This window comes from Lampris incognitus, chromosome 7 (assembly GCF_029633865.1).
Source record: "Lampris incognitus isolate fLamInc1 chromosome 7, fLamInc1.hap2, whole genome shotgun sequence".
NCBI classification, from domain to species: Eukaryota; Metazoa; Chordata; class Actinopteri; order Lampriformes; family Lampridae; genus Lampris; species Lampris incognitus.
Window position 1 is genome coordinate 44,483,730 of NC_079217.1, and position 13,062 is coordinate 44,496,791.

The window sequence follows — 13,062 nt, forward strand, 5'->3', positions numbered from 1 at the left end:
TCAGGTTGGACAGTTTGGAGACAAAGCAAGAGAGGCAAGATTGAGATGGTTTGGACATGTCTGGAGGAGAGATGCCGGGTATATGGGGAGAAGGATGCTGAATATGGAGCTGCCAGGGAAGAGGAAAAGAGGAAGGCCAAAGAGGAGGTTTATGGATGTGGTGAGGGAGGACATGCAGGTGGCTGGTGTGATAGAAAAAGATGCGTTGCTGACAAGCCCCTTGAGGCAAATTTGTAATTTGTGATATTGGGCTATACAAAGAGATGGAGCAGATGGATGATCCGCTCTGGCGACCCCTAACGGGAGCAGCCGGAAGTAGCAGTAGTAGTAGTAGTAGTAGTAGTAGTAGTAGTAGTAGTAGTAATATATATGTATATTCGGTTCGTTTGGTTCGGATAATGGATACATATATATATATATACACACACACACACACACACACACACACACACACACACATCCATTATCCAAACCGCTTATCCTGCTGTCAGGTAAATACAATTATAATAATGTTTTATATATTGTGCAGTTATACTCCAAATGTTGCAAGAGTCAGTCCGCAACATATTAATTAAAATATGGTCAACTAAGTGGTTAAGACATTTTGACTGGTTAAAAAGTGAAGGGCTTTCCTTTTCCTCTGGAAAATATGGGATAAAAAGCTCCATATTGTGGTGACCCACATCTATATAACTAGAGACATTCACCTAAGAGGTCAGTATATTGATACTAAACAGCACAACAGACTGATAGCGAGCAACACTCAAGGGCCATTTGAAATTTAGTGAAATTATGGTATAGTATGACAATGAATTATTTTCCACAGCGTAAGTGATTCTGTTCATGTAAGCCTAATGTTGATACGCGCCTCTCTTGAGCATCTAGCAGCCTAACTATCGAGATTTTAAGTAACAGGAAACAAAACTTTTTTGAACTCGACGTAGATCATAAACCCTTGAATATGAAACAGTCATTGAAATCGGTTGAGAAATCTAAACAGTATAGTGCCTTTTATCCAGAAAGAAATCGCAGCTCCCCCGTCTAATTATATTTATTTAAAGGCAAGTCTTGCCCGGTCCCATTTAACGGCGACGTTGACCTTCGATCCAGTAGCCAATGCTGCGTTTATATTGTATACATATATGTCTATGGTTCGGGTTAAGGTTATGGTGTACGTGTAGCCCCGCCTCGTTCTGCTGGCTGGAGTCGGGACCTACTCAAACTACCCAGTAATATTGGACCATCATTTCCCTCTGCTGGCAAGGGCTGAAAAAATGAATCAATTATTATCAAGCAGGTGATCGGGCAAGGCGTTGCTCTTCGGTAAAATTTGCATAAATGTTTGACTCAATTCAAAATTGGTGGGTTTATTTCGAAGGAGGCTAAGCGCATAAAGGCCGCTGGAAACCTAAAAGCTTTTCCGGTGATCTATACAACGCGCTTCCTTTCTAAGTAAATACGGATTTGTATGGTTGTTAACACGTCTCCTAAAGCTTTTAATAACACGTGGTCATATATTCTAATGTCTGACGATATCGCACGTATGTATAAACTCATTAACTGGACCGTGTTCGTGTCCACATCAATGCGCATGCGCGTTCGACCGTTCGCGGTTGCGCCAAGTCGGAGAGGATGTTGGTGGTGGCCAGTGTTGATGCACGGGATTTTTCATAACAATAACAGCAACAAATTCAAATCTCTTGGTACCTCATTCTCGGAATACAGCTTCCAGACGCCTTCGATAACCACGCATCCGACCAAGCGATACTTAATCTACCGAAATATTTTTTACGCCGTTTTGATTCGACAATGGGAGCGGAAGGGTTTGCAGATTTACAAGCCTCCTTTTTGCTTGAGCAGAAACAAGAATCACGGTTGGCCAGCTAGGCCGCAGATCAATTGTGCCAGCGGCGGCCGTTTGACATTAATTATTTGAGATAGCTTCGACAACCGTGCATGACTAGTGGTGCTTAGAACACGTTTTATCGGTAACACTACGCGATTTTCATCACTGTTATGTTTTACGTTGGCAAGATTTGCGAGTAAGACCGCTTGGTTCGCAACCTTGACTGGGTGACGTCTCGCCTCCGTTGTTAGCTACTTTCGCCTGCTAACGTTAGCTACCTTCGGGTGGCTTGCGATCTGCAGGTCAAAATAGTTGTTATAGTCAGTCAATTTCCTATCGCCGTGTGCTCGACAGGCATTTTGTTACGCAAATTAATTTTGCGACGTCTACTTCTGGATGAATGTGGGACAAAATGGAGACCCCAACGATTGTGTACGATTTGGATACCTCTGGGGGCTTAATGGAGGTAAGGCTTTTTAGCCACAAGGCCTAGTGAGATATAACCTAACTACTCGCTAACTGCCAGCACTCACAATAACACTAATTTGAGCAATATTGTCTGCAGGCCCCATGAGCCAGCTGGCAAGCGATAAGTAATAGTTTGAGCTCTTAAAGGTCAGAAGTTGCTCCCTAACCGGGGGTGGAAATGCACAACGGGGATCTGGCTGTTTTTCCACCCTCGTAGTCAACCGGGCAGACTTGACAGCTGATTACAAATGAAACTTGGGATGTGAGCTTATATTAACGGTTGGGCTTTTTGCAGCAAATCCAAACATTGCTGGCACCCCCGAAGTCTGAGGAAGTTGACAAGAGGAGTCGGAAGCTGGTGAGGGACGTGCGGAGGAGCGGTCGGGCCACCAACCACGACACCTGCGACAGTTGTCGCGAGGGAGGAGATCTGCTCTGCTGTGACCATTGTCCCGCAGCTTTCCACCTCCAGTGCTGGTATGTCTCTCCGTGGGCAAAACGGTGGGCCAAGAAGTCAAGCCCGTGTCCTAATAAACCGCACACGCGTTGATTGCCAAAGTAAAACACGCTGCTTTGTGAGCTGGCTTTTCTCTGTCGCAAGAAAGACGTTTGGTTACCGCTTCATGGCGGTGTTAGGTGACCAGAGGGTCTAGTGTGTTATTTCGCATGGTGGAACGGAACGAACTTACAGATGCCGTAATATTTTCGTCATTTTACCATTGGCCGTGAAATTACAGAGCGGTCCTAACACAATGTGAATCGATTTTAAATGACGTTATTTCAAATCAATGAACATTAACCATTCCGGTTAGTGAAAGTTTTACAAAATGTTGAACGCTTGCAGTTGATCCGCCCCTCCTCTCGCGGGCTGTGCGCTGTGTGGACAACGTCTCGCTGGCTGCGAGAGCTGCTGCCTTAAAAATGGAGTCGAGTCTGCCGCTCTCCTCCGGAGCTCTGTTTACAATATGGCGACCTCCCTGAAATTTTTTGTTCTATTCCAGCGCCATCTTACCAACCTTTAAAACCAGCTTTGAGTGTAATGCTTCGTAAACGCAGTGGAGTCGATGCTTGTCATTTTAACAAGAGATTGCGTACAGCACGTTTGTTGTCGGATCTATTCAAAAGGTTTCAAATTGAAGTAGTTCCTGTATGCCGCTTTGCAGGGTTCCTCACGAGCACAGACCATAACGCTTGGGGATTGTAGTTTTCACATTTGGAAGTATTGCACTCCCTTTGGGTAATATGGAGTGGATGTTACCTATCAGCGTAAACGGCTGTGTCGACTCTTCCGTTGGGTCTTTGATATCCCTCGTGTCACCACTCTTTAATTCATCAGTTCATCACGATGGAAACCATTGTACAGCTGAAACCCATAAGAATGATGCAATTTTTTTCCAATGTTTGCATGCGGGTAGGAGGTCATGGCTTTTGATTGTTTGCATTACGTTAAACGTCTAATTATAAGAGTCTGCTTTGTTTGTAGCATATAAAATGTACCCTGTGGGTTGAGTATGTGTATGCCAACCTAGGTGTTAATATTAAGCGCTGGGCAATTATTGTTAAAGTACTTTAAATATCCCCTTTTGGTGTGAGACACCCAAGTAGGAATAACCAAAATACACCTACTGCGCCATGATGTAATTACTATTAATTTTTGATGCATTTAATCCTGTCACTTTACTGTGAGCTTTTCCAAAAGCTAATTAACACCAAGAATTTATGTGCATCAAAGTGAACATTTTAGTATAGTGATTAAGATGTGGAGCGCATCAAAAAAATTGAGTGACACGTGCGTTATTGTCAGAACTGCTACTACACGTTCGCTAATAGTTTGAGCAAACACTATCACTGCTCCAGTATTAAGTGAATTATTATGCTTTAATTCATCACGTAAAATGTGCTTATAAAGTTAATTTTGGCTTGGGTCGTTATATTAAAGCTGTGCTAACACAAAAAGCATTTATGCTATGTGTTCTTTTCAGTGGTGGAGCATGTACATTGCATTACTGTGGGAAGCCATGGTGGTGTGCATATCATTATCATATATCTCTACATTGCTTTCTTGAGAGCTTCTCTTCTTCACAACTGTGGTATGCTGCTGCCATTTTCAAATAATGAAACAAGAAGTGGAAGATGTAGGCTTGAGTTCAGTTCAGCATAGAGCTGTGTGATAGGATGATATATATCATGTGACGTTAGAAAAATGTCTCTTTATCTTATGCTCTATCATGTATTTTGTCGTTTCGCAAATCACACTCTACAGCAATATTTTTCATCATTTGGAGTATATCCATCTTTTGCATGGTTTACATTGATAAATCACTCTTATTGGCTTTTTACTCAATCAAGCTTTTATTGTACTTAGAGTAATGTAACTTGTCATCAACTCGCCGATTTGCCACCGTTGTCTGTCTCTCCTCCACTCTCCGCTGAGCCCTGTGTGTGGAGGGGCTTAGCCCCGCCCATGATGAAACAGAGTAGAGTAGACAAGAAACATAATGTGACCATAATGACAGCAAAATGCAGTAGAGACTGTTTATTTATGCTATTTACCTAATTTATATGTACTCGTTGCCCACATGGAGAAACCTGGAGGGGCATGACTGGGAGGAATAGCCTCCCCGATCTGAACCCGAGAGGTGCCTTGTTAATCGACTTATGTGCGAGTCATTGATTGGCCATAACAAGCACCATGTTCTAACATAAGGTAGTTCATAAGTGTACTTGGTACCAGAATACCTTAGGCCGAAGATCAATGATAGAGTTTGTGGTCATATCATCAGATCTGCAGCCGTATGTTTTTGACACTCGGCTGAAGAGAGGAGCAGAGGTATCAGCTGATCACCATCTGGTGGTGAGTTGGATCAGATGGTGGGGAACACTGCCGGACAGACCTGGCAAACCCAAACGTGTAGTGAGGGTGAACTGGGAACGTCAGGCGGAGGCCCCTGTCCATGAGGTCTTCAACTCCCACCTCTGGAAGAAATTCCCGTGTATCCCGAGCGAGGCTGGGGACATGCAGTCTGAGTGGGCCATGTTCAAAGCCTCTATTGCAGATGCGGCAGGCAGGAGCTGTGGTCATCGGTGCCTGTCGAGGCGGCAACCTAAGAACCCGCTGGTAGACACCAGCGGTGAGGGAAGCTGTCAGGCTGAAGAAGGAGGCCTTTCGGACTTGGTTGGTCCAGGGGTCTCCTGAAGCAGCAGACAGGTACCGGGAGACCAAAAGGGCTGCCGCTTCGGCGGTCGCGTAAGCAAAAATTCGGGTGTGGGAGGAGTGTGGCGAGGCTGTGGAGGAGGACTTTCGGTTGGCCTCAAGGAAGTTGTGGCAAACCATCCAGCGACTCAGGAGGGATAAACAGCGCTTGACTCAGGCGGTGTTCAGCCGGGGAGGGGAACTGTTGACCCGGACTGGGGATGTTGTCAGGTGCTGGAAAGAACACTTTTAGGAGCTCCTGAACCTGGCTAACATGTCCTCAGTGGAGGAGGTAGTCTGAAGACTCAGGGGAAGCCCCACCCATATCCCTGGCAGAGGTCTCTGAGGTAGTTAAAAAGCTCCTCGGTGGCAAAGTGCCGGGTGTAGATGAAATTCGCCCCGAGATGCTGAAGGCTCTGGACATTGTTGGCTGTCTTGGTTGACACGCCTCTTCAGTGTTGCGTGGAGGTCAGGGACAGTGCCTGTCGAGTGGCAGACTGGGGTAGCGGTTCCCATATTTCAAAAGGGGGACCGGAGGGTGTGCTCCAATTATCGGGTCATTACATTGCTCAGCCTCCCTGGGAAAGTCTACTCTAGGGTGCTGGAAAGGAGGCTGTGACCGATTGTCTAACCTTGGATCCAGGAGGAACAATGCGGATTCTGTCCTGGCCATGGAACAACGGACCAACTCTTTACCCTTGCAGAAGTGCTGAGGGGGCATGGGAGTTTGACCAGCCAGTCTACATGTGTTTTGTGGACTTGGAGAAGGCTTATGACTGTGTACCCCGGGGCACTCTGTAGGGGGTACTGCGGGAGTATGGGGTACCAGGGCAGTTGCTACAAGCCATCCGGTCCTTGTATAACCAAACCGAGAGCTGTGTCCACATTCTCAGCACAAAGTCAAACACGTTTTTGGTGGGTGTTGGACTCCGCCAAGGTTGTCCCTTGTCTCCGATTCTGTTTGTGATGTTCATGGACAGGATCTCAAGGCACAGCCAAGGTGAGAAGTGTGTCCGTTTTGTGAACCTCAGAATTACATCTCTGCTCTTTGCAGATGATGTGGTTTTGTTGGCTTCACCAGAACATGACCTCCACCGTGCACTGGGGCGGTTTGCAGCTAAGTGTGAAATGGCTGGGATGAGAGTCAGCACCTCCAAGTCTGAGGGCATGGTTCTCTACCAGAATATGGTGGATTGCTCCCTCCAGGTTGGGGATGAGTTGTTGCCTCAAGTGAAGGAGTTCAAGTATCTTGGGGTCTTGTTCACAAGTGAGGGTAGGATGGAGCGGGAGATTGACAGGGGGATTGGTGCAGCAGCAGCAGTAATACGAATGTTGTACTGGACTTTTGTGAAGAGGGAGCTGAGCCCAAAGGCAAAGCTCTCAATTTACCAGTCAATCTTCGTTCCAACCCTCACCTATGGTCATGAGCTTTGGGTAGTGACCGAAAGGGAGACATCGCGGATACAAGCGGCTGAAATGTGTTTCCTCCATAGGGTGTCTGGGCTCAGTCTTAGGGCGAGGAGCTCGGACATCTGGAGGGAGCTCGCAGTAGAGCCGCTGCTCCTTTGCGTCGAAAGGAGCCAGTTGAGGTGGTTCGGGTATCTGATTAGGATGCCTCCTGGGCTCCTTCCTTTGACAGTTTTCCGGGCACAACCAACTGGGAGGCGACCCTGGGGTAGACCCAGAAGTTGCTGGAGGGACTACACGTCCAATCTGGCCTGGGAACGTCTTGGGATCCCACAGGAGGAGCTGGAGGGCGTTGCTGGGGAGAGGGATGTCTGGAGTGCCCTACTTTGCTTGCTGCCACCGCGACCCTACCCCAGAGAAGCGGCTAAAGATGAATGAATGAATGAATGTGTACTCATTTCATTTCAACTCAGTTTGAGCATTTCTACTGTGTTTTGCTGTCATTTATGGTCTAGCTAATCTCCTCTGCTCTCTGTGATTCGAGGGCAGGGCTGCACCGCTCCTCCACACACCCCCCAGTGTGCACGTCCACACTGGGGGGCACAGATCAGAAAGTATTTTTTAATTGAAGCTACAGAAAATGTGCTATATTGTGGTATGTATCGTTATCTGAATATGAAATGACCCATATCAGGATGAGATTTTGGTCATTTCGCACAGCCCTAATTCAGAATTAGTTTAATATTGTTTTAGCACATATGATAGATATTGCACAAATGGAAGGCTATCATATGGAATTCACCAAAATGGCGATGAGATATCTAGTGAGGACATGCATCTTCAACCATGCAGCATATCTAATTAATTATTCCATGGTGGACAAGAAGTATAAATTATTGTCCCCCTTACTTGTGGTAAGGGATTGGGCGGTATGAAAATTTCATGTAATGGTCAAGGTAATGATTACACATGCTGAAAATGTTTAAAAAGTACTACTAATACACACTTAAATAATTTCACCAACATTTTGCCCAATTTATTCTCGGGGATAAATAGAGTATTCTGATATCAAAAGTACAATTTTTTTTTAATTGAGTACACTTTTTTTTTTATTGAATCTTAGGAAGTGTAAACTTTTGTCAGTGAAGCTCACTGTCACTACTGACAGTGTTACTTCTGTCCAAACATATTTTTTTTTGGACACGTGAAAGAAATATATACCAGGACAACAAGACGTGCAGCTGATGTGTTTACTAGAGTGTATAACACTGAGTGTTTTACTTCACATATTGACAAACTATTCGTAAGTTAGGTTGACAAAACCATGCCAGTTTTTTCCCTAGTTTGAAGTCCAAATGCATGTAAGTAAAAGTTACTTGCCTTGCACTGGGGGCTGCACAATGTATCATTTCAGCATTGTCATCACAATGTGCGCATGCGCAGTAGTCACATCGCAAGACATGCAGTCTGACGTAAGGCAAATTAACTCAAAACACCTCATGCTGCAACTTTTTGCTGAAAACTTGCACAGTTCTCATTTTCCATGACTAATCTACAAGAGAAGTCTGCCTGATTTAATATAATTTACTCCCAATTTAAGGGTTCGTGGATACACAGTTTGTTGGAGTGACATGCAGGCTCTGCATGCACAGTAAACCACGATCATTCTTGATCAGTTTATCAAACAACCAAAGCAGGCCCCGCTAGTTGTCGACCACAACCTAAAAACTGAGTGAGGAACAGGAGAAAAACACCGAAAAGTAAGATTTGGTTGCAAAAATAAAAGCAACGTCAGTTGTATGTATTTTTAAAAGTTCAAATTATCTTTAAGAACCGGTGGGAGTTTTTCTTCTCGTTCATTGTTGTTTTTATTTTGGTGAAGACTACATATTTTGAAATTTGGACCGTGTGTATTTTGGAGTGTTTATTTCCAACTTGTATCAGGATGCACATTGTCCGCTGATGATCCCTCTCTGCCTGGTTTTCAGCTGTCATGGTAGAATGGCCACATATTTACACACTAGTCTTCAACAAAAACCAAAATCTCTGCATTTCAGCTTGTGTGTATGTGCGTGTCTGTGTGTGTGTATGTCCGCTGCTAATCTTGTGTACTACTGGGCTTGTCAGTCTAACATTTTTGTGTGACTATACAGTTATGCCTGTATAATCAAGAACCTCTCGTGGCTGTGGTGATCTAAAACCTTTGAAAAACCTGTTGAGTACTAACTTCCTCAGCTGGTTTTTCACCTAAGTCCCAGCACCAGAGAAGGGGAGATATGCATGCAGTGCCCTTCTCACGACATGCGAAAAAGAGGTGTTTTTTTGTTTTGTTTTTTTGCCAAGTCTGAGCAACGGAGAAGGGGAGATACTCCTGGCAGGGATCTGCACTCTACTGTAACGTGCACACTTATAGTTATTTTTATTTTCTATGCAAATGCACTCTCACCCCAGTCATTCTAGAATGATTGATAGAGCTATTCAAGTCATCTGGTGAAAATTCCTGTATTTTTTCATACCATTATATATCGCAGAAAGAAAAAAAATCGCAGTGTTTTTTTCAAATATTGTGTAGCCCTACGTGCATTAGTTATAAAGCAGCAGGTGGTCCGTAGATGGGTGGTTGAGTATGACATGTTACCCCCTTTCTCTGCAACTTTCTTAATGCATGTGCAGCCCTATGTGTATTAGTTATAAAGCAAGTCAAGTTTATTTATATAGCACATTTAAAACGACCACAGTTGAACCAAAGTGCTGCACAAGTTTAAAATACAATATAAAATAAGTGACATGAATATAAAAAGATATGTAAAGAAAACATAATAAAAAAGAATATAAAAAGTAAACAAAACATAAGAGTAAAAGCAGCAGGTGGTACGAAGATGGGTCGTTGAGTTTGACGTGTTACCCCCTTTCACTGCAACTTTCTTAATGCATGCTCTGCACAAAGGATGTTCATCTTCTCCCATCAAGCACTTTCAAAATAACCAGATGCTTCGAACATGGTCTGACCGGCTTATTGAAGCTAACCAGCGGATTTTAGGGGTCAAGAACATGTTGCATACTACTCCTGACTGATTGAGCGCTTTTTAGGGAGACTTGGCTGACTTTGGTTGATGTTGGGCGGAGGGCAGTCCTATTCCCACCACAAAAAATTTGACTTTTTAAAACATGATAATCAAACATGGTTATTGTAATAGTTAAAATTGAAATGGTTGCTTACCGCTGTGTATTTTTACCATGGTGTGTATATAGTAAAACTGGTAACTGTCCCTACTTGTGGTATGCTTCACCTAATATAGGCATTTTCTTCTGATGCCATGACACAGTTTACCCACAAGATGGAGTCAGAGCAGGATTAAGTCAAGTCAATTTTATTTGTATAGCCCAATATCACAAATGTAAGTAGTCACATGGGAATTTATAATAAGCAAATGAGTTAAGTCTTTACTTGATTGTTTCATTTTAGCCTGTTACACCTAACTTTTCACTCATGTTGTTGTATTAAGTCAACTATCAAAGGGATGTCTTGTTGCCTTAATAACTTATAATACTTAACATATGTTAATAGATTATTGGCAAGTAAGTATGATCACAATTGAGAGTTGTGTTTTGGTTTTTTTTTCCCTACAGCAACCCACCTTTAAGTGAAGAATTGCTCCCACCTGGAGAATGGATGTGTCATCGCTGTAATGTTCGCAAAAAAGTGAGTAATGTTTTCGCTGTTGCATCTGTTCTTCAGAATGCTGTTGCCAAAACAATTAGAAAAAAAAACTGTGCTTTAACCAGGACTGATATTTAGTTTAACAGCTGGCTGTATAGTAAGATACTACTTGTCTGCTTAATCTTGCTCCTTAATCTGTATCCTTCCTCAAGAAACGAGAGCAGAAGTCAGAGCAGACCAATGGCCTGCAAGAGAGGTCCTTGTCCAAGCGCTCTGCATCCCCAGCTGTGGAGTTGGACCTTAATGCTGGCCCGCTGCGGCTGGATGGCCTGCCCCCAGGGGCTGGGGCTGCAGGACCTGGTTTAAGAGTCGCCCAGGTCCGACTCCTAGATCGCAGGACCAGCAGTAGACCAAGTAGCCGACCTGGTACACCCACGTCCAACACTTCTTCCACTCCAACCCCATCAGAGGAACAGAACGAGGGGGAGGAGGAGACCGCAGAGGTTGAGGAAGAAGCTCAGGGTTTGGAGCTTGAGGGTATCGCCCCTTCAGCACCCACACCACGGCTACTCAAGAGACCCTTTCAGCTGTTGATAGCTGCTGCTATGGAGAGAAACCCTACTCAGTTCCAGCTGCCTAATGAGCTCACCTGCACCACTGCACTGCCAGGTTAGTTGTACTTACTGCCTTGGGAAATACCAATATTTCAAATGACCGAGTATTTAAACATGGTATTGAGTTTTAATTTGATTATTGGCAAAGTAATCGTAAGATTTTTTTTTTTTGCGATTTTTACCTGCTCCTGTAGGTAGTAGCAAACGGAGGAAGAAAGAGGAGCTCCTTGGAAGGCCATTTAGGAGGCCTCAGCATGAGTTAGACCCCAATGGCTTGGTTCCTCTGCCAGCCAAAGTCTGCTTCTCCTGCAGCCGGTTAGTTAAAATTTTTCACATGATGATGATATAGGGAAACTGATAGTTGCCCTCTGGTGGTAACGTTCCTACCTCAATGTGAAATGGCTTCTCTATTATTTAATTTTAGCTCATACTACAATAAAGGCAGTGATGCCACACAGCTGACCAAGATGCCAATTAAAATCGTTCATTGTTTTCTAAAAAGTCTATGATTGCAATAACTATGCTAGTATGGATTTGTAATCATTTTTCTAAAATTGGTTAACGGTGACATGAATGAAGATTCTTCTTTCAGGAACGCAACCACTAGAGTGTGCAAGTTTTCACTTACCCTGCCTATGGTCCACCTAAGGAATCTTTTGCCACTTGAGTTAATTTTGTTCAAGTTTATTTATGTTGTGTGGGTATTTTTATATTGTAATTTCAATGCTCTGTACTGTGCTGGTGTTAAAACTTCACATTTCTGCTCAATGTAGTTTACAGAAAGATTCAATTATGTAAAGTGCTGAAAGCATTAATACTGACTACAATAACCGTAATTCATTGCGCCTAGGAATTAGCAAATTGGGTTGGTTGAACAGTGTCTCTTTGTGTCGAACTGGCGCCTGCCAATACATAGTAAATGAAGAGAAGAAGCTTGAAATGAGTCCACATAAAGTAGGGAGGTTATTTAATTGTTTTATTTGCTGTTATTAATTGTATTTTCAAAAAACAAGTGATAATCTAACTGAATTGTATTAGTTGACTAATGCAGCAAGTTAGCTGAGGCACATCCTTTGCTCACTGTGGAATGAGAAATTTTCTAAATAGGCACCAGGCAAAACTAAACCAGTCTATGCAGGTTGCATTTACATTAGCAACATGTCAGCTAAGTAAACTCTTTTCAGTGCGATGCCTCCATTTGTGTCCCGACTAGTTTATCCTAAGCCGTGCATTCAAAGATAATGTCAAGAACAGTATTTGGAAATGGAATGAATATTATCTTCTTAAACTAGAAGAAAATGCACAATTGGAGGCCTACCATAGATCTTTGGTTTTTAAAATGCAATATACCTTTTGTTAAACATAAGCACCCAGATTCTTTAGGATAAATGCTTTTTTTCACCCACCTACCTTGTAGTGGTGGTGTTGGAGAATTTTGCTTTTCTTTGTCCTGATTTATCTTTGGCCATGGATATGAATGGGGGGGTATAATTGTTTTGAAAGTCGGTATTGTCAGTGAGTACTGTTCACACTAAGCTACTACTACTTTCGGCTGCTCCCTTTAGGGGTTGCCACTGCGGATCATCCGTTTCCATCTCGTCCTGTCCTCTGCATCTTCCTCTGTCACACCGGCCACCTGCATGTCCTCTCACCACATCCATAACCTCCTCTTTGATCTTCCTCTTTTCCTCTTCCCTGGCAACTCCATATTCAGCATCCTTCTCCCAATATACCCAGTATCTCTCCTCTGCACATGTCCAAACCATCTCAATCTTGCCTCTCTTGCTTTGTCTCCAAACTGTCCAACCTGATCTGTCCCTCTAGTATACCTGTTCCTAATCCTGTCCTTCGTCACTCCCAAAGAAAATCTTAG

At 43.6% G+C, this 13,062-nt stretch overlaps 1 protein-coding gene across 2 annotated transcripts in view; it reads left to right on the top strand.

Moving 5' to 3' along the window:
* Positions 1-1,643: 1,643 nt before the first annotated feature.
* The window catches only part of phf12b (PHD finger protein 12b), a 54,283-nt gene continuing 42,864 nt past the window's right edge, over positions 1,644-13,062 (top strand). For both annotated transcript variants that reach the window (XR_008810508.1, XM_056283251.1), the window contains exons 1-5: positions 1,644-2,312; positions 2,610-2,791; positions 10,545-10,617; positions 10,788-11,244; positions 11,384-11,504. Coding sequence is in view for 1 of the 2 variants with exons in the window: in XM_056283251.1 (XP_056139226.1) it covers positions 2,247-2,312; positions 2,610-2,791; positions 10,545-10,617; positions 10,788-11,244; positions 11,384-11,504 (899 nt within the window). In the remaining variant the exon portion in view is untranslated. The remainder of the gene's footprint in view (positions 2,313-2,609; positions 2,792-10,544; positions 10,618-10,787; positions 11,245-11,383; positions 11,505-13,062) is intronic.